The 22770-nt window shown below is 43.5% G+C and overlaps 1 protein-coding gene across 8 annotated transcripts in view; it reads right to left on the reverse strand.

Annotated features, from left to right (window-relative positions):
• Positions 1-22770, reverse strand: part of LOC119172707 (hemicentin-1) — a 262978-nt gene that overhangs the window by 74222 nt on the left and 165986 nt on the right. For all 8 annotated transcript variants that reach the window (XR_012894908.1, XR_012894906.1, XR_012894907.1 and 5 more), the window contains exons 8-9: positions 17136-17468; positions 5461-5718 (exon numbers count right to left, since the gene is read on the reverse strand). Coding sequence is in view for 4 of the 8 variants with exons in the window: in XM_075892890.1 (XP_075749005.1) it covers positions 5461-5718; positions 17136-17468 (591 nt within the window). In the remaining 4 variants the exon portion in view is untranslated. The remainder of the gene's footprint in view (positions 1-5460; positions 5719-17135; positions 17469-22770) is intronic.

Consider the following 22770-nt stretch of genomic DNA (forward strand, 5'->3'; position numbering starts at 1 on the left):
TGTCTGTCTGTCTGTCTGTCTGTCTGTCTGTCTGTCTGTCTGTGTCTGTCTGTCTGTCTGTGTCTGTCTGTCTGTCTGTCTGTCTGTGCCTGTCTGTCTGTCTGTCTGTCTGTCTGTCTGTCTGTCTGTCTGTCTGTCTGTCTGTCTGTCTGTCTGTCTCTCTGTGTCTGTCTGCCCAGCCACCTTCGTCAGGGTGATCTCGGGAGCATCCCTTTAACTTTGGGTAAACCAAAATTAGTATAAAAGAGTGAGATAGATGGCTTGAAGAATATGACTTGCTGGTCATGACATTAATAATGTCACAATCTTTTCGTGCTCGTCGTCAAACACTTTCCGCCGGACAGTGTCACTAACACAAGGGCGGCTTTGTGCGTATGTGCCACAGGTAATTGACACTTTATATCTACCCAGAAATGGCGGGAACACACTTAGGTAATTCTAACGTGTGGGTGTAAAAAAAGAAGCTGAAATCGGCATGATTTACACCGACGAATTCAAAAAATAAACGTAAGGGTCCCATAAGAAACCAAACTCCAGCAGTCTGCGTGACAATGAAATATTCAAGCGCAGAGCCACGCTCTGTCTCGCAACCACTTTTCAGGTAGACCTTATTGTTCATGAAACGACAATTGTGATTGCAGTGCTGGCTATACAGTTTCATTAACGTTACATATGTCCTCCTATCATACAGCTGTCATGTCAGTTTAACGTCAGTTGTAGGAATGTGCCACCGCTGAGGTTGATTTATGCTGCAGTGTCCAGGACTACAATCCTCGCGAGCACCAGCGTTTCATATCAGATTACGGTTTCTGGTGTTGCTAATACTTATGTTGCTGTTTACATCATTATTGAAACTGTAAACAACTGGATATATAAAACATGAGCGCCTATTTAACTTTTGTTTCTGAATGCAATTGTACATATTTTTACGCACTTTGTATCGTTTCGCTCAATAAGAAAATTACAACACAGTCACCTACCACGCGCATCATTCGCATGACATTGATTCCCAAGGTACGTGTGATCGGCTGAATTTTCACATGTGTTCTTCTTCTTACTCTGCTTTTCAAATTTTATTTGACTGTATTTTTTTTGTAAAGAACAGCTCAGCTGTCTTGAATTTTTCCTTATATCTTAAGCATAACTAGCAGAAAGTTCTTACCTTTCATTATCATTCATTTTTGTTATCCTGGCTCCTCTCGTACAGAAAATATGAAAAATGCTATCGCTACAATTCTGCATGTTAAGAGAACGTACATTGTTCCAGCATGTAGATGTCATTACTTCCGATTTCGCTCAGTTTACTTCACATTCTGTCAAGACGCGCAACCACTTTTACTCGTCGCCTCTTTTTCGCATTGGTGGAAGCTTCATTTCGATCAGGCCGGCCTCGCCTTTATCAGATGAATACAGTCTATACCGGCCTGAAAAACCAATGGTACATCAAATTTTTTCTCGCTTCGTATTCTGTATGCATGCCACGCAGCGCAGCATTCAGGTGGCGAATTCTATTCTGCTTCGTTTGAAATGTGGCCGACCAATAATACAACCACTCTAACGTGGCACGCCGCTTCAAAAGTAAGCATACAAACTCTTGGGATGAAAACTAATGCATCTGTTGGAACGGAGACAGCAAAGCAGAAAGAAAATTTGACTAAAAGAGCAATCTGCCGTGGCGAATCCATCTTTGCTGCAGATGAAAAAGAAAAACACTACGGTGCACATCAACAACCACCTTTTCGATTCTTACGTTTAACGAAATGGAAGAAGGAACAGTGCGAGACACAAAACCCGACGCCGCGCTCGAAAAATTGAAGCTGCCGAGGGAAGCGAAAGCCATTTTGCGGCAACCAACTTCCTGGCCATGCGAACGCTGCCGGCTTGAATTCCACTTCAAGCGGTCGCGGGTGCTGGCGGAGGAGCAAGAGGCCACGACGTATGGAAAAAGAGAATAACGTTTATTGCAAACAAACAAATGAAGAAAGAGAAGTGGCAGGAACAATCGTAAGTTACGGAAACACAACGTTGACGTATTCCCCAGCTTTGGCAGAGACAGGTATCACGCCCGCCAACTCACCCCTACACGTCCCGCCCGAAGAAATATGCATTCCTCTTTGCCGACCAAAAAAGTATTGCCGCAACCCAGTATCTGCGTTGATCGCTTCTTTTTAGACGCCTCTATGGTTCTTTCGGTCGAGTTTTGTGATTTTTTTTCTTAGGGCTTCAAAGGAGCCTCCGCCTTGCAATACGCCACTCGTTCACTCTCGACTTTTGTTTTCTTGCAAAGGTTGTTGCGGTACACAAGAGCAACCAAAATCCCCATGTGGCATCCGGCTTTTCCAAGGCAAAGAGCAATCGTCGGGAGCCATTGCGGCCGAACCAAGAAGATGCAGCGCGGCTCTCCGGGCCTCAAACCACTGCTGTAGGCTGTCACGAAGTAAAGAAAAATCAAATATAACCGAGCGAGGGGCACAGTACGTGGCTTCACAGTGCACAGCAGCTTGCCCAAAGCGGGCAGACACACACATCCGCACAAACGCGGGCACAGATACCAGCATATGAGAGTATATATTGCGTCCGTCAGAAACAAGGGAAAAAAAAGGGACTAGAAGAAAAAAAAAGAGCATTTCGCTGGTTTCCAGAGAGCTTTGGAAAAGAACCCTAAAGATAAAATAGAAAAAAAAGTGAAACAAAACTCATAACCCGTTGACCGCATACGTGCTTCGGGGACCCTCCGCTTGCGAGCTAGCTTGGGGCTGCGACCTGTTTCAAAACTCGGCCCCCAGCCACGGCGTGCTTGGATCTCGACGCTGCGTTATTGCTTGGCTGACCACAAACGCCGGAGGCCCATTTGGAGGCACCGACGCCGCTGCCACCTTCTGGGCATCCGCCGCAGCCAACCTCGAAGGCGACTTTTCTTGTGCGAGGGGATTCCCGTCGACCCTTCCTTCCCCTGCACTCCTCCAAATTTTTCTAGCAATTTTTCTATTTCCTTGCCTCTCCAGCACGCATTCAGGTCTTCCTTTGGTAAGCTTCTTGCTTCCTTTTGTGCCTGTGGGGTTTACTGATCTCCACATTTTCTCTATTCTCGTCTCGAATCGCAATTCGGCCGTGCTTGCTAAAGAAACAGTGCTCCCTGAGCCCCCTGTCTTCCTTCAAAAGAAAGCGGTGGAGCGTTTTTGGGTTAATATTTTTTTTGACACTGAAAAGTGGCGAACTCGGTGTGCCACTGTGCTCATTCTGAGTGCTTCGATTGATGAAAAAGTAAGGATGTAAAAACGGAACACAAAGAGGAGGCCGACCACGCTGAAATGACGTTCATGTTCGCTGTTGGTGCATCTCTGCTCTGTTTCTTGTGAATTCTTTTATTTTCCTTCAGATATATTTCCTGTCACATGTTTCTCTGTCTTGTGTGACTGCATTTACCTTTTAGAACGTTTGCTCGACCATTATTTCATATTACGCAAATATTTTTTTTGCCGCTGTCACGCAACACATGGCTTTATATGTATTTTTTGTTATTTCTTTCGATAGAATTTGCGAGGAGACTTTGAGCTTGACTAGAGGCGAGTACAAAAGAGAGAGAGAGAAGTGAGAACGACGTCACAAGCACCAGTAAGCGTCCCTCTACCTCTGTCCAAATCCGGAGATTTCCACAGCTCGACAAGAGAGATTCAAAGAATTAGGTTTCGCAAGAGAAAAGGACAATACGTGAAAACAAACAGAAAATGAATTCGCCGTCAGCGGCTAGTAGCGGCAAAGAAAAGTTGACCAGCCAACGGCAGTGCGGGTCTGTGATCCAGCGCGACTGTCACGCCGTCAGCCAAAGGCAGGCACCGATGTCAGTGAGCTCTAGCGTACAGCACCAACACATACAACAAAGAGCACAAGTTAAAATTGGCTACTCCAGTCGATAAGCTTCAAAGGAACGACAAGAGAGGCAGCGGGCCGTGAAAAGCGTTCGTGTGATAAAGAAAGCGATTAAGCCCGGAATTGAACTCAAAAGGCGGATCTCACCGATGGTTTCCAGCAATGAAAAGATTGCGAGAGCCTGAGAGATTGGAAAGTGAAGAATAGGTAAAAAAGAAGGAAGACAGTCAGTGGAGGATTCTACTTCTTTTCTTTTGTGGTGAAGTCTTCATTTCTGCCTTTGACACCGGGAATAGAGAAACGGGGAATACTTCCATTTAAAAGTAAGTGCGAGATCCTCGGGCACTGTTTCGTTTATTCGCTTTTTCGCGATGACAGCGCGCTCTCTGGATCCAGTGACTGCTTTTTATGGGCGGTAATCTGTCGCCTAGGCGATTATAACTGCTTCTTCCTTCGGGGTATTGACATTCACTAAAATGACAATGTACCGGTCTGATAACTTGCTTAGCCACGACCAATGAGTGGGGATTGTATCGCCCAATGTTTCTACACTGTTAAAAAGAATATTTGTCATCTGCCACACAGGGCCACGAATTATAAATAGAAATGACTCAGTCTCTGCTTACTGCTGTTTCCGGCCACTTCGAAGCAAATTTGTGTCGAAATTCTTGCACAAAATTATTGTGCTAACAAATATTTCCCGGACATCCTTCCTTTATTTGTATATTTTTTCCTCGCATGTTATGCTTATTATGATCCATGATATCCTTCAAATTCTGAGGGATATATAAATCACATGACGATGGCGTAATATAAAGCATTTAGCAGGTTATAGAGCACTCCTCTCGTGGCCACTCATATTAATGATGTGTTGCACGCTCCCTTAGAGTCACAGCGACTTGATCATACACATCTCTGCACAAAGCCCATATTACACGCCATTTGATTGGAAAGTTGCCCCAACGCATGAACTGTGACAACCCTTCAAGCCAAAGGTGTTTTCACACTCTTTAAGAGACGATGTTATCTTGGCACTCCTTAAGGGATGAGAGGTCCACATGTACAGCACAATTTATATAGGCAGTTCTAGGCACTCTCAGCATGAGAATGAAACCTGCACTGCTACAACACACATTTATGTGGTGTCTTAGTGTCTAAATTTGTTTTTTATCACTGACTTCGCCAACTTCACCGACTAGTCCTTCAATAAGTATGTGTAAAGATAGAACATTCCCTTTGTTTTGAAAGTCCTAGAATATTACTGAGCCCCACCTTCAGTTTTCTTTAAAATCGGTTAATTGGTGCTCAGTGTACTTGTGTTCTTCTGTTTGCGTCCATTATTATAGCGCCGGAAAGTCGTGTTTAACAAACTGAAAACACTGATGCCAGAAGAAGTGTTATTAAGAAGTACATGAGCTTACATAACCGAACTTGTCTACAGGTTGCCACTGTTTTCCTGATTTTCTCAGCCTAAGGGCTGCGCAAGAGACATGTACTAACTAGAAAGGGTATCTGCGCAAAATAACTGCACTAATTACATAGTTTAAGTGCCAAGCAAAGGCAAGACGCTCTTTCTGGTTATCCACTCACGCCTGACGGTGACGAGTGTGGCGGCCATGGCTCGTCCGTGGCGGTTGCTGACAACGCAGGTGTAGTTTCCGGCCATCTCCCTCGAAGCGGTCGCGTTGAACAGCAGCGTGGGGCCGCGCGAGACGGTGAGCGCGCCCAGCCGCCACTGGTACTCGGCGGTTGGGTGTGCCGACGCCGAGCAGCTCACCTCGCGTGGCGGTACTTCGCCTTCCGAGAGGTCGAGCTGCACCACCGACACCTGCAGCTTCTCCGGAGGATCTGCGGATCGACGCGAACGCCGTGCTGCGATGAGTGCGACGCTACCACATATTAACAACTTGGGCGCACAGAAATAGCCCTATACAGCACCGTACGACACGCGCTGCTGTGTCTTGTGCCTATTTCATAGCGCACAGCGACGTTCAGCCATATTAAAGGTTGTGCTTCCTTGCAACCTGCCCCGCCGCGGTCGTCTAGTGGCTAAGGTACTCGGCTGCTGATTCACAGGTCGCGGGTTCGAATTCCGGTTGCGGCGGCTGCATTTTCGATTGAGGCGGAAATGCTCTAGGTTCGTGTGCTCAGATTTGGGCGCACGTTAGAAAACCTCAGGTGGTCAAAATTTCCGGAGCCCTCCACTAAGGGGTCTCTCACAATCATATGGTGCTTTTGGGACGTTAAACCTCACACATCAATTCCTTGCAACCTTGCTCCGGCGGTTATAGCATGGCCTCGATGTGGGTTGCTAAAAACACAAAAAGGGTTCTCTTGACATAATTTCAAAGCACATTACCTACATATGCCTGCACCTCAGGTGCAGGCATGTGTAGGCATGTTCTATGATAGCAAAAAAATATTTATATGACAGGTTAAATGCAATTGCATTATGCTTGCCGCAAGCGTTTATTGTCTGCGATTTCTTATCACTCTCAATCTGGTGATTAGTATATTTCTTTCTTAGAAACTGGAAACAACGACGAAATATGGGTATAAATGTCCACAAATGCTAATTACGAGTGAGGTGATCTTGTGACAAAGCTTCCGTTTCAGTGCGATTAAACGCCCAAACATTACTTCGCGTGTATTGCTCGTACATCTTCATGGGCAGCAAACCAAAGTAATGGTGTCACCAAGTGTCCTCTTAACATATACAAGGGCACAAATTTTCAAAATCACGTGCCTGTAAGATCAAAGCGTCTTTCCGCGGATGCTCTAGCTTTCGTTGCCTTTTCTGCCTCCTTCCTGTTCTTTGTTTCTCCTTTTTAAATCTTGTTTCAACCATATGCTACCATCAACATGCTCAGAAAGCTAGGATACCATGTCACCTGATAAGTACTTCAATCTGCATCGCGTACAAAAAAAAAAAAACAAGAAGAATACGACAAAACTATGCTTTCAAAGTACCACATTATAACATACAGCATCATGAGAAGCTTGGTGAAATTCCGTGTCAAACAGAGTAGTATTTTTTCTTCCTCTTCCTATGCACATCTTACTGCAATTCATTTTCCTGGGTTTATAGGTCGATAGAAAGGACTGCCTCGGTGCGACAACTGGCATTTCATTGCACATATGGCTGCTCGAATGCTGCCGCAATTCGACAAGTTCCCGTTGCCCACCCTCACTTTCGATGATCGAAAAAGCATAAACTAAGTTTTCACTCCTATACTTCCCCTTTGCCCCCAATTTTTTCGCGCCACCGTGGACCTCCGACAGTTGCTTTTTCAGTTGCTGTCAACTGCGCTTTCGCGAGACATTTTCCCTGCACACGGCATTTTATTGCCACTATTCTCCTGGCTGCCGGCGACTCTGTTCCCTTCAATTATTTCGTTCTCCTCCGCAATATATACATGGTGTTCAAGCTTTTATTTCCCCAACTTCAAAACACGCCCTCCAACCTTCTTTCGATAGGTTAGAATTTTTATGTGAAGTCGACACAACAGGAGGTAGTGGTTCTCGTTTTATGTATACGCAATAATACTCACACTCAAATCGTGTCGGCTTTAGGCGGAATCGAGTGCAGACTTCAGCCTTCAAGCAAGTGAGTGCGCAAGGGCTGATACAGCACGACGAAACGTTTTCGTGATTGGTAAAAAAATTCTTGTTAGTTAGTCAATGAAGATAACGTACAGTACTGAGTATAGGCTTTTCGCTCCTAGAAAAACTAATTTTCATACTTGTGCAAAGTCAGTGGGCACTGTTCTGAAAGCTGAAAGCCCATGATGAATGGTCTCACATTGCGTTTGACGCTAGGTCATCAGTAAAGTGTTCTGAGCAAAATTTGAATACAAAGGAATTATTTACAAAACAGACTGAAAGAGAGATATATAAATAAAGGAAGAAAGAGGAGAAGGATCACGGATAACTACCGGCATGACTGATCAGGAGTGTCACAGTTTAAAAAAGGGATGATAGTAGGTGTGGTAGAAATTCGTACACTCATTGTTCCCTGCCTCTACACAATAAAGATATGCTTGTGTATAGATGTAGGAGTGTGCGAACATTCACTGGTTGGTGCATTATTAGGTCGCCAGCAAACAGTCTTTGAGGCGGGAAGTTAAGAGTATAAGGCAGAACAAATGAGCGCATCATAGGCGCCATGTCACTTACACTCAAGGGATGTTTTTCCCGTCCCAATAGCGTAAAATAGTGTACAGATGTGCTCATGGCTCTTTACAGAGCTGCTTACTTCAACACACCTGGAAACTAGGATTTCATTGTGCAAAGGGAACTTTAAAGCTAAAGCGTCTGGCGCACAAAAATTATGGGTTGACAATGCACGTGAATTCCCTGCATGCGAGTGAGAATCCGAGTACTTTACGTAGCTTTCTAGCGTCTGGCAACTTGTGCCCATTCATTTATTGTGTATCAACTGCAATGGCGTTGTTTTTTGCTGTTGTAAAAAGAAATGTGTAAAGCTGTAGCTAGAAGCACAAGAACGATCTAAAACGTGCAGGCACACTTTGTGTACAGCCCTGCTTATCCCATCTTGGGTTTTATAGCCGGCCATAATGTCTTTGTCTATACGTAAATAGCTTTATCATTACTCGGTTCGCACAACATTCTCCACATTTCATGCATCTCAATGTCGCTCTAACGCGAGAAATAGCTTTCAATGCGCTGCACCGCATTACCACCGCGGCTGCAGTGGCAGTCTGCGCCTGCAGTATATGGTCGCGACATTTCCGCAAATGTATTGCTATCATGGCGCGTAGGGGGAAGGGAACGGAGGTTGGGGAAGCGAGACTTTCGGTAGGGGCGCCCGCTCGACCCCTATCGCGAACTACATGTCAAAGAGCAGCTAGAGATCAGAACATAGAGACGACCGCTGCGTTGTCGCGAAAAACAAAAAGAGTGAGGAACTACTGGCACTGGCAAAAAAAAAAAAAAACATGGATGGAGGTGGTCGTTCTTGAACTCGCTTTTTGCAGGACTCTCCATGTCGAGCGTAAATGACGAGCCTCGGGGTTCGCGTTTCTTATTCCTTTTTTATACGGGCAAGGTTCTCTCAAAGAACCGAGAGCGAAGCGAATAAAACGCCGTCGCGCTCTGTGCGCCGTTGTTCTGACAGCGTCTCGCGGTGGCCTCATAAAAACCGCGCTGTCGCCGTGGAGCGCCAAGTGTGTGAACGTAGCTAGTAGCGCAGTAAAAAAATGGGAGATAGAAAGAGAGACAACTTCAGAAGAGAGGTGAGTTCCTTTATCGCTTCCTGCTCCCTGTTTGCCCTTTTTTCCCCTCCGCGTTCCATTTGGTATGTCGCGTACTGGTGCCAAATTAGGGACGGCACTGTTTGACTTTATATGGCGACCCGCAGAGGAACCTCGTCTCTCACGATCCGCCGCAGATCAAACGAAAAAGACTTGTCTCGCTTTCTTTCATTTTCATTTTACACACCTCTCTTCTCTGCAAGATGTCGTATAGCAGTCGGAGATGTCTCGTGACTGCTGCTGCTAGCGGTGTGTAGTTTGATGACGCTGGGTCATTGCGCCTTTTTCTGTACTAGCTGGCGAGCGACACGGATAAGTCTGGCGATTTATATGTGCGCGTATATTATACTGACACTGCGTGGGGCGTTGGGGAGGTGGGGAGGATGTGGCTGTATGAGTTTATGACAGTGTGCGTGAGAATTACTGCACTGACAGCCTTCTCTCTTTTCTTGCGATATACTTTTCTGCTTTGAACTATCGTTTTTACCAGGAAATGATAACCAAATAGAATAACACTTTCGAACTGTCCTTACTTGTATACTTCTCTTTTGGTCATCACAAAGCATAGAAAGAAGAACATATTCGTAACATTGAACTGGAGTTTGGAAGTGATAGGTGTACGTTTGTATGGATATTAGATGTGCGTTTGACAGTCGCTGCGCTGAGTAAGTGTCTGCCATATTAGGTTAGAACTGTATGGGCGTAAAAATACACTGCGCCACTGATAACCCTACCTAAGTGCCATAGTAGCTACAGCGGGGCTTGAATTTCGTTATTCCTCTGTGTGACCAAATCCATGCAGAGAAACCACAGAAAGTGTAAGGCAATATAGTGGCTATTTTAAGTGAAATATGAAAAATTCGTACTTAAGACCGAGACGTCAAGCTTTGACAGTGATAGCAATCTAAGAGAAAAGTACAGGATTTGAAGTTCAAGTTTTCATAGAGACGCAAGCAAACTTGAATGGTATTCGATCAATTATGGCTATTTATCATTCTCAGCACGCTGACAATATGAACTAAGAAGTCAGCGGTGACGAAACGCTTCAGGTTAGTTGTCTTATGGTCAAGAGTGTGACTGAATTCCATCTTGTCGGGGACAAACATAGTAGGAAAACAAAACTGTAGACTAAAGTAAAATGCACAAAAAAGTTGTTATTGAATTGCATCCATTTGACAATGGTCAGCGTTTTTTTTGTTTTTTTTACCACGTTAGCTTTTGCTTCGACGAGCTTCTGATAACATTACCTTAACACTTTCCATTGCTTTCACGCCTCCATTTGGTTTGTATATGTGCGTACATAAGTACGAATGTTAAATTGAAGTTAGTGATGAGGAGAGGGACGTGGTGCTTCGAACTTTGTTTGCTCTCTCTCTCTCTTTCTCTCTTTAACTGTCTACGCCAGTGGCGCACATAAATATTCCGCTCCCGGACTTCTACTCTCCAATTTCATATTGTTTAAGCAATGTGTGCTCAACCACGCTCATAGCTATAGCGCCAGATTAGCTAGAAGGAGGAACACACGCTCACATACCAGCAATAATGATCCTTGCCTCTTTCAAAGGCTATGTTCACCAGAGCAGTCTAGGCAGCAGCAGCATCGAGCAGTACATAATCACTTCCTTTGCTTCGTGCAGCACCCCGAATAGCAACGGCGAATCCACGGCGGTACCCGCTCGTCATATTGCCGGGGACATCCAACTTCGCTGCCACTTGACTACACGTGCCGAAACTGTAAAGTGCGCCCCTCACCTGGTCATCGAAAGTTACGCCCCCCGCTTGAACTACTGACGTCACCATAACGCTATAAAACCGCTGCCCACAGCAGACGGCTCATCATTCCAGATCAGTCTAGGCAGCAGCAGCATCGAGCAGTACATAATCACTTCCTTTGCTTCGTGCAGGTACGGGCTCTGGCCTTGGCCACTTTGAATATTTAAGATTAGGTTCCTAGACTTTTCTGAAGAAGTGTGATCACTTTGAACATGTCCGAAAAACAGCCTTCGACTGTGAAGGAACTGGCAAGGGCTCTTGCTGATTTAAGTGTTAGAATTAGTGACAACCATGACGATCTAAAGAAGGACCTGAAGAAAATAATTGAGCAGGAAATTGAACCAGTCAAGGAGGAAATGGATTTTATAAATAAGAGGTTCGAGGTATTCAACACCGAGCTACTAACAGTGAAGAAGGAACTTACCACTGTGAGGGCCGAGAATACTGCGATAAAAAAGATAATGACCGCCTCTCAAAGGAGTTAAACGAGGTGAAAAAGGAACTGACTACGTTAGAACAGTACAGTCGAAGTAATAACCTTGAAATCAAGGGAATCCCGATGACCTCATCGGAAAACCTAGTTTAAACAATGAAAACAATATGTAGGTGTGTAAAAGTAGACGTAAAAAAATCGGACATTGATGTCATTCACCGCGTACCTTCAAGACGTGAGCAGACACAGAATATTGTAGTGAAATTTGCTACAAAGACTGTAAGGAAGATTGTCTTGAAGGCGGCAAGAAAATTGAGACTTAACACTTCAGTGTTGAGCTTTGAAGGCGAAAATAGCCCAGTTTACATCAATGAGCACCTAAGCCCTGCAAACAATGTACTTCTAGGATACGCCCTGAAGACTAAACGTTAAAAAAAGTGGAAGACACTTGGGTGTCACAGGGAAAAGTTTCGATGCGGAAGACAGGGAACTCGCGCGTAATCCATATCACGTGCGCTAATGACCTTGCTCAAGTTATCTAAAATATTGTTGAGTGACCTCAACCACGCACTACCTAATTATTTACAATGGCTCTGACTATCTCCCAAGTTGAAAAGGCGTGGCAAGAGCAAGATAATTTCTCAATTTTGCATTGCAAACTTCGTAGCATAAGAAAGAACGTGGATAACCTACTAGTATATTTGACCCAACACAAATTCACATACGATATAATTGCCGTAACAGAAACATGGTTGAAAGAAGGCGAGACTGCTACTTTACGGGGTTACACTGTGGCATCTATGCCTCGCCCGATTTCATACCGTGGCGGAGGCGTTGCGCTGTTTATTAAAAATGAAATTGATTTTGACATTTCTTCCTAAAAACTTTGTATCGACTCCCTCAGCCGAAACAATATTTGTTCAGATTAAGCGTGGAATCACAGTGGGCGTCGTCTATCGCCCACCTTCTTCAGCAGTCAATGAATTTATCTGCGCTATGGAATATCTTATGACATCTCTGATAGCCTCTCAAGTTCCAGTTGTTGCATGCGGAGACTTCATTATTAACTTGCTGAAAGATTGATCTGATTATTTATTTTCACTCGAGTCACTTAACCTTAAAAATGTCATTTCAACTGCGACTCGTGTCACTGACCAATCTGAATCCATTATTGATATCACATGTTATGGCACGCCGAATGGGACGTGAGTGCCGGGATTTATGACGTAGGCGTTACCGATCATAACCGAACATTTCTGTTTATTCCATGTAAATATCTATCGAAGGTTGGTGCATCACGATTGCAGCGTTCGGCATATCTGGATTATGTTCAAATGAACCGATTGCTTCAGGATGTTGACTTTGAGAGCATATATGATGATGGCATGCATAGAAAAGGAATGTGCAAACTTTCTGGATTCGATAAGCAATTTGATTAGGCGGTCGACACGTGAACGTACGCGTCGTAACTACAATCACGCCATTTGTCCATGGATGACTAACGACCTCTTAGAAATATTGAAATTAAAGGATTCATATTATAATAGGGGAAAAAACAATAGAAGCAACACATATAATCGCGAAAGCTTCAAGTTCTATAGGAATAAATCTGATACTATGAAACGTAAATTGAAAAGGGAGTATTATACGAACAGTATTACACGGAACGGGAGCAATGAAAAAAAAGGTGTGGCAAGTAGTCAGAGATGTTACAGGCATAGGCCAGACAAAACGCATTCTTCCAGATAACATCTCCTCAAAGGTTGCAGAAGATTTCAATGCATATTTCACTAGTATTGGCACTAACCTTGCTTCAGTTTTGTTCGTCGACATCTGCTCCTTCTCTCCCCAAATTAATTGATAATGATTTCAACCTTGCAGCTATCAAAACAGATGAAATCAAATCTGTCGTAGCTAAGATGCTGGTCAATAAAGCCACTGGTGATGATTGGATACCAGTTAAAGTTATTAAAGATAACATTAACCTTCTTTGCATTCCGATATGTCATATTTTTCACACGCATTTACCTGTCGTATATATCCATATAGCTTAAAAACCGCCAAAGTAGTTCCTGTATACAAATCAGGGGACTCAAACAACCCTGAAAACTACAGACCGATCTCGGTTCTAAGCTGTCTTAATACACTTTTCAAGAAGATAATTGTCCTTCAATTAAAACGCTTTCTAGTTGACAACGACATCATATGCCCACAACAGCACGGATTCGTTCCCGCTAGGTCTACTGCATCAGCCATTCTAACCCTCTCGCACAATATAATCACCGCGCTCCACAACGGTTAGATCGCAATAGCAGTCTTCCTAGATATTAAAAAGGCATTCGATACAGTTCCCCACGACATACTATTACAAAAACTTGAAATTTATGGCCTCAGTGACAGTTCACTCCAGTTCTTCTCAAGCTACTTGTCCTCGCGCAAAAAAAAAAGTGGTGATTAACGATAACGAATCTGCATACAGCACAATAGTGTGTGGAGTGCCTCAGGGATCCGTATTAGGCCCGGTACTTTTTTCTCTGTACACAAATGATTTCCCCAAAGCACAAGTGTACTCTAAAGCATTAATGTACGCGGGCGATACCGCCATAGTATTCACAGGAGATAGTCTCTGAACACTGAAAGCCAACATAATGTCTGAATTGACACACGTAAGCAACTGGTTTATACAGAAGAAATTGACACTACATTCGGGGAAAACAAAGTATGTTGTTTTTCGATCAAAGCGAAAGGATATTGACACGGCGTCTATGCAACTTTACCTGAACAACAGTCCTATCAAACAAGTGGTTTCTTTTAAATATTTAGGAGTATTTTTTGACCAGCACCTTCACTGGGAAGAACAAATTCATAGTGTTTGTAGAAAGGTGGCTTATGGTTGTTACGCCTTAATCAAAGCACGCGAATGCTTTCCCCTCAGCGTGCTTCGAACATTGTATTTTTCCTTCTGTCATTCCCATATTAGCTACTGTATTGAATCGTGGGGTGTAACATATACGACATACCTAGAGCCATTAATACGACTACAAAAGAGAGGCCTAAGCATAATAGGTGGAAACCATGGAAATTCATGTAAAACTACATTTAAGAAACAACAAATCTTATCAGTTTGGGCACTTCGCGATTATAAGGTTGCCCTTCTTGTTCAGAAAATTATAGGCACTAGCTTTCCCCTCTCCTCCACTCTATTTACAATACCATCGCGAAACACTACACACGCATCGAATGGCAATTTTAACTTACCTACACGCTATAACTTATAAGGAAAACGCTTATTGGAATTTCATGGGACTAAAATTTGGAACCGACTACCCTTAGAAGTTAAAGTAGCAAGAAATTTTAAGCACAGTGTGATATCAATTTGCTTGCAGCATCAAGACATATAAATAGGTTTTTTTCTCCTGCGCTAATTAGTGCTTTTACTTCTGTCACTTATTATATATGACGATGATGATGAAAAAACTATATATGGGTATGTTGTGAAAATGCATATATGTTCACGCGCTTATGTATGTAGTATGTATGTGCATATGCGAATAGTTATATGTATAAATAATTGTGTATATATGTGTTTACTGCTAAATATGCTCTGCTAAGCTGCTTTTATGTACTCCGATATGGACCGATCACTAGCCAATGTAGGCTAACGGTCCAGATATCTTGTAATCTTTTCTTTGGTTTGTCAATAAAAATCAGATTGATTGATTGATAAATTTGTAATAGCTAAAACTAAACTGCGAGAAATTACATATGTCCACTTTTCCATTCATCCGTGCGTCCGTTCATTGATCTGTCACTCTTTCATACTAGTCAGCGACTTCAAAGTAGACATTAGCACTGATCTTAGCACTGATACCTTCATCCACTTGTTGCCATTCGCTTCGTGCGCACTGCGAAGATGCTCTGGTATCTCCTACCGTTGTCAAATTATTATTACAAATGTCTGTTCCCACCATTCATTGATTGATATAAACTGTCAATAACCTTCAGTGCATTGCGCTTAACTACGTTTGATCATATCCAGACGTGACGGCCGTATCGTAAGAGTACAAATGTAATGTTTTTAAAACTTGATAGCCATCATTGTATCATCAATAGTCGATCCATGAACTTTACAGTATGCTCCAAGAGCAGAAGCGAGACCTGACATGGCTCTGTGGTAGATACATGGTTGCCACGCAGAATGCTGGGATTTTATTCCTGCTGGGACCCTGACATTCTTTCTTTACATTTGATGGCTCAATGCAGTGGATGTCACCGTTTTATTCACGTTCGCACGTTTAAGATACTCATGTGTGTTCTAGCTGTTCCTGGGTTGATATTAAATGTCAACAACCTGTGGCACATACCCGCATATCAGTCGAACTCACCCACCCATGGGTATGTGCCACTGTCTGGCGGAAAGTGTTTGACGACTTACACGACGGGATTGTGGCACCATTCATCTAATGACCAGCGAGTCGTAATCGTTAAAGCACCTTACCTTCCCAGACTCATTTTGGTTTACCTTAAGTTAATATCACGAGAGCACACAGATGTAGGTGACTAGATAGATAGATAGAATGGTTGTACAATTTATTCATTGATTCATTGATTGATATGTAGATATACGCCAAAAGTGCTTGCAGTACGCAAAGAAATGCTTCGAATTGAAAAAAAAAAACATGTTCGTGTTACAAAACAGGCCGTAGAGGTAGACTCGAGATTAATTTCGGCCAAAGACCTTATATGCGTTGCATACAAAATGTTCCTGTGTTTTGATGTTGACCTTCACTGCGTAACAGACGGACGTTGATTGCGGTGAAACTTGCACAACCTATCGTAATCGAAGGACTTCCGCCGTGCGGTGAAGGATACTGGAACTGCTGATCGGGTAATTCTGCAGGATTAGCACGCTTTGTGTCATTACATATGTGCCCACGCACCAACTGATCACACAGAACAATATCTAGGTTTTTACGTGCTAAAACGACAATACGATTATGCGGAATGCTGTAGCGGATGACAGTAGAAATTTCGATAATCTGCGCTTTGTTTGCTCGCTCAGAACACGGAGCTCTGGCCTTTCTTGTACTTTTAAATGATACTGCCGTGGCACATATTCAGCTGAGCTTTCAATACAAGCACCGAGATTAATATTAGGTGTAGTTTCAGGGTTTTATAGCCATTTTTGACGTGACTTGTTAATCATATTTTCTAGCTGTATTTCTTTTTGTACACCTTAGGCGCACTGTGCACGAAACGGTAACAAGAAACTAAACAACCTACTCTCTTTCTAAGCCATCGGTGTCCATAAGTGATTCTGAATAATGTGACAAAAATTATATTATTATTAGTAATAAAAATAACACGTGAAGAAGAGATTACCCCCCTCCTGTCCGCATGCCATATATTGTCGCAGTACGACTAGCGTACGAGTAGCGTACATAAAAGAATTGACACCTGTTTATGAATAAATGAAACAAGACGCACTATTTAAATATCAGGAGTGGTACCTAAATGAAGGACAATACAATATATATAATATGTCGACTTGTAAAAACTCTTAACTAATTCGACTAGTTTCACAGCTCCTTCAAGACTTCTTAGCGTAGAAACAACTTTACTATATATATATATATATATATATATATATATATATATATATATATATATATATATATATATATATATATATATATATATATATATATATATATATATATATATGATGTCTGAAACTCACACTAGTGTAACGCTATATCATTATATAAGCCTTACGCGGTACTCACATTCTACGCGAAAGAGCATGGTGCTAGAGACTCCGGGTCCGACGTCGTTCTCACTACTTTGGCAGGTGAAGGTGTTGTAGTCGAACGAGGAAGGCGGCAGCTGGCTCATGTTCCACGAGAGAATCGAGGCGACCGAGTGGAAGTGTCCGCCGCCTTCGGGTCTCACGGCCTGGCTGGCGTGGAAGAAGGGCGACTCGTCCAGGGTCTCGTTGTTGCGCAGCCACCGCACGTCGCACACCGGATCGCACTCGACCACGCACTCGAGCGATACGCCGGTCGCGTTGCGAAGGCTGCCTCCCGTGGCCGGCAAAGAGCGTAGGAACGATGGGGGAGCTGCGTGTAAAAAAGGACAGGGAACGTGACTATGCGGAGACATGCTGCATCTGAACGTGACAGTGTGGTGCAGTTCACCCCACTGGGATGCTCTATGATGCAGTGTATGAAAATACGATGGTCTACAGAACCCGCTTTAGGCACCCTATAATTTAGATTCGAAATATATACATCCGACCTACTTCTTGTGCTTTTATTTATGTTTCAAATCTTAGTTAGCTTCATGAATTATCACAGCAGTTATGTTTTTTGAGTCTGAACATCGCCTTTAAAAACATTTGGGCACCTTCGTTGGAAGGAAAGATGGCTAACATTGTGGCATCCCAACTTCTGCATTAACTGGTATTGACAACTATAGCTCCTGGGCTTCAACTTTAGTTTATGACAAGTGTCCCAAGGTATAGAGTGAAGGTGCTTTGTTTCAAAACCTTTCTATTTTTACCATTGTTACCTTCTATCATATCCCCCCAACCTCCTATGTTGAGTGTGAAACTACATACATATTCTAGTTGCCCCATCTCACTACCTTTCTTATTTTTTCTCTGTGTGTCTTTCTATTCCTTGGTTGCCCACACTGAGCACAAAAGCCTACTTAATCGATGCTTTATTTGAACAGATTCTTCAATTTACTTTTAAACTTTACCTTTTTGTACAGCAAAACCATTCCATAGTGCTTGTTTTGATGTACCGCACTTGAGTGACGACGGCATTGTGCTTTGAGCTCGCTATTTTACAAACGCATAACCGCCGGTTGGCTGTTGAAACAAATAATAGCAATAATGGCGCGGACGACAACAGCGACTATTCTCGGTAAACAAGGTAGTGGCGGCGGTATATGCAACTTGTGCAAGAAAGCATTAGCGCTTCACCTCGAAAATAAGCTATAGCACTGTGATCTCAGTCGCGTAGTGCTTGTGGAGAGACGAACTCGTTCGCGAACGAACCCAAATGCGCGCATGTTCTAAAACATAACCGTAAACCTCATCTCTCACCGATACATTTGTAACGAGGTCAGTGGCGGCACGAGGCAATAGCGATAAATAAAAAGGCAGTGCAATAAACGGACATGCAAACCCTCTCCGCCTCTCCCTTGCGCCCACAGCGGTGTCGTGTTAACCCGTCTTTTTCCTGCTCTCTCTCATTGTTGTCATCTCTCACTGCATAATCAAGGAATGGAACAACCACTGGTGTAACGCTATGTCTGACCATAGCCTCCTTTTAGGCTATGGTCTGACGCCAGCGCTTTTATTGCACGAGGAAAGAATGGCGGCTGGTTCGCATGTCTCACTGATGACGTGGTCGGTGAACTTGACGTGCAATCGTCCCTCGAGCATGGCTCGAATGCTAGGCTTTTACGAATAGCATAGAGCGTTTGTTTGCGGGACATTTTCCCCCCGCGTACTTCTAAGCTTATGTGAAAACCGCTTTCAATTCTGTGATGACTGTGAGTGTGACAGAAAATGTGGGAGGAGGTTGAGAAGCATCATTTTCACGTTAAAGTAACTCGTTCGTAAGACCTATAATATTTGTCTAAGTACAACACGGTGCTCCGATGTGAAGTTTCAGTTCCTAAACTTTGACCCTCTGCGTAGCCAGCGTAAAGTCTAATTATGCAGAGACAAAGCTTAAGTGCCACTTGATCAGAAAAACACATTCATTGAAGGTGGGGAAAGAAGACACGTGTGCTCTAGTTACAGTCCATGTTGTGCACGTGATGTAGTATAGAGTGCGTTATTTTATAAAGTGTGGAACGAGCAGCTGCAGATTTTTTGGGGTTATTCTTTTTTTGTGTGTGAATACGTGTTGCTGCGACACGGATATATATACTATTGGGCTTTGTTGCTGTGGCTGAAAGGTTATAAAAAAGTGAACACGAGGAATGATGCTTAGTAGAGGCGACACTAAAACATCGCCGATGGAATGTGGCAAGGGATGTTCCCTCACCTATCACCCACAGGTCACTGCTCATGCAGCGCTTCCAATTAAGCAATGCTCAGTCACTTCTGAAACGTCGCTTCTAACCACATTATTACGACATAATGAGCAACAGAAATGAACTAGGAATGGCAGGGACAATAGCTAAAACTTATGAAGCACTTTGATACTTCGAAAGAATGAAGTTAAAATGACAATGACGACAAAAAATGACCCCTTGGCAAAGAGAATTTCTAGGATATAGTTGGTATATCGGTACGATGCAGCATCAAAGGGAAGAGAAAAAGCATAAGAAGAAGCAGAAGAAGTTTATTATTGTTATACTCTACCTTCGCTTTTGCTACATTCATTATTGACTTTTATACACAGTGTTTCAATAAAATATAATGTGCTCCAAAATCAATAAAATAGGGAAATGGAACACTTCTTTTCGGTTTCATCAATTACTTTTCCTGTGACGGCAGACATCTTCAAACGGCTAGAAACATACCCTAAAGCAAAATACAGAAACATGTATATAATTATTTACTTAGTGAAGACAGGTGGTCGCTACAAGTGGAAAAACTGAAATCCTCCATGCGTCCATGGTTTCTTCGAAATTGCGAAAAAGCAGTGGCTCCTAAAAATGTATCAGAGTGATGAAATTTGAGCGATCGCGTCGGTGGAACCTAAACCGATACACGGAAGAGCGGCACCACTGTTATTACGAGACGCTCAGAGTGAGCGAGCATCCTCTTATAAACCATCGATCGACTTCGCTTCGCGTGTGTATGAGCAGCGCTTGGCATAGCACGTGTGGCGCGTGTACATTAACGAATGTAAAACAATAACACCACTGCAATCGTTTTCGTAAACAGTGACGTCATTATGGTCAACTGGTAGTTGCACTCAAATGCGCTTCGGTTTCACTTTCACCGTTGAATTTTCCGAATTTCATTACCCTTTATTATTTATCCCAACTAGCCCACATTCCTTTTTTTCTTCAAATCTTGAAGCAGCTATGATCTTTATGCAGGAGGAACATCAGTTCTCCAGTTTGACGAGCGTGGCTACGCGGGCTTTCTCCACTTAATTAAAAGTTCGTTCAAATTTTCCTATTTATTACCGCGATTGATGTTTATGGCAATCTAAAGAAGTCTGCAGTGACAAAAAGGAGGCATTTATAAAAGCAGCGAGCAATTCTTTTCTTCAACTTCCAGGTTTTTCTAGCCTTTTCTTCAAACACCTTGCATATGTTGAAACAAATCTGAAAACAAGCTGGTGAATCACGCTGCGTTCATACCTTCGGTCTGTATTTGTCTAAGTGTTTCTCTCAAAGATTGAACGTTTCAACAATGACCGCAAAACGTCATTCAATTTTCAGGTGATGATAACAATAGCGATAAAAAATTTGATTTACTTTTGTTCAGTTCCGTAAAACTGTCTTTAAAATGTTTTCTATGTTTTCAATTACACGACACTGAATGAACTCAAGAGAACAGAGAACAAAAAGATACTGACACATAATCACGCTTTTCATGGTGCATCTTTTGGTAGATACGTTAAGTGTTTACGACCTAATCGCTGCGTAGTTCATGCGAATTACGTCAGAAGGTCAGTCCCGAACGGAGAAGCGAGACAACGTGGGCGGAGTTGCTGTTTTGTGACTATAGGAGCCGTCACGAATTATACGGCGATCGCATGCGGGGAGAATGTGGTAGCGGACGCGAATGACGACGCTACCACATTGGTCAACTGTGCAAAATTGACCAATAAATCACGGCTATCACCAAGTTATAGCAGTCGGCCCGTGTGGAAGCCACGAAAAACGCGGTCACCGCGGAGCCGAGGCCATGCGCGATTTGCAAAGCTTTACCGCCGTCGGTGACGGAAGACAAGCGGAGTCTAATCTGAAATATTGCACTGGTTGCAGAAGGACCGACGGAAGGGATCCAGCCAGAGGCGAGGACGCGTTATCGGCACGAGAAAGCCGATTTGGTCGAAAGTGGTAACGGAATTCGACGGGCTGGACTACGCACCCGCTTGTCACCGAGATATGTATACAAACTTGCGTGCCCTACGCGCCATACAATTCCTCCGCTGTCAGACGCAATGTAGTGGCGCCTCGCATTGCCGAAACCACGTTTCTACCTCCCCGCTTCTTTGAATAACGCTTCGAAGCGTTCCGGAAGTGTCGATAAGCGGTTCGTTTCGACGTGTGGTCGTGGGAACTGCGACACGAGTCCGCGTAGGGTTTGGTTGCCAAGCTATATACAAGTCACCTAATCTGCTTTGATCTCGTCGCGTTCGGTTCACGCATCGCTGTGTTTAAGCCGCGAACGCCAGTAAGTCGCACGTCATCGCTCGGACTGTATGCGGAAGGAAACGTCAACCGTGATGTGGTGGCCACCAGCGTTTGCCCAGTTAACGGCTGAGAAGAGCTTGCAACCGACAAATGGCTCCCACGCTAGTTAGAGGGAGTCCTTCGAAGATAACGCGGGTGCCCTTTGACTAACACACTGTAAGCTCCGCAAAAAGTATACACTTTTCTTTATTACCATCATCGTCGATAAAAGAAGAAATTTGAAAAATTATGTGAACATATCGGAATTATATGAGCGACCTTCTAAAAAAAGCTGTTCAAGCTAGCCGTAAGTTGTATGCCGTATAAGGATTCATGAACGGTTATATGCCTCGGAAATTGAGTAAGTCCAACTATACTCCCCACTGGGACACTATAGATATGAACAAGGCGACAGTTGGCCCAAATATGGCTGCTAAGCGATGGCGGCGAGCCCAAGTCTAGCTGCTCGCCCAACGAAAGAATACTAGGGAATGGAAGAGGCAGCGGTGGAGCTAAGAAGACACCGAAAGCACGGAAAGCATGCGCCGATGACGACGTGTCCGTATCCATGAGAGGCAGGACCGCTTGTTGTCAGAGCGAGGATCTGTCTATGAAGTTTGAAACCACATATCGTGTCTGTGACTTTCTGTCGTTCAACTCAAGACCTCTATTCACTGAGAATCAACGTCGAAACATCACCTTGCTAAAGCCTAGAAACAGCCTAGAAGCAAACGAATTAGTCTTCAGAATAGCACATTTTTGCTATTTCAAGCCTTGCATTAGCTTCAACCCCCCCCCCCCTTTCCCCCAGCCCTTTGTTTTTTTTCTCCTTTTTTTTAGCGCGAAAGCGTGCTTACACTTCTTTGAAAAAGAAGGCGTATATAGAGTCCCACAACTTGATTGTACCCTCAGTTTAAATTCATTGAAGTGAGTTGAAAATAATTTTATATAGTCCGGCAGAACGATTTTTTTAGCTTGGGCTACGTCACTCTTACAAAACAAAAATACTCTGTCATACCAATAACGCACATCCTACTCGACGCT

The sequence above is a fragment of the Rhipicephalus microplus genome, chromosome 4 (genome assembly GCF_043290135.1).
Source record: "Rhipicephalus microplus isolate Deutch F79 chromosome 4, USDA_Rmic, whole genome shotgun sequence".
NCBI classification, from domain to species: domain Eukaryota; kingdom Metazoa; phylum Arthropoda; class Arachnida; order Ixodida; family Ixodidae; genus Rhipicephalus; species Rhipicephalus microplus.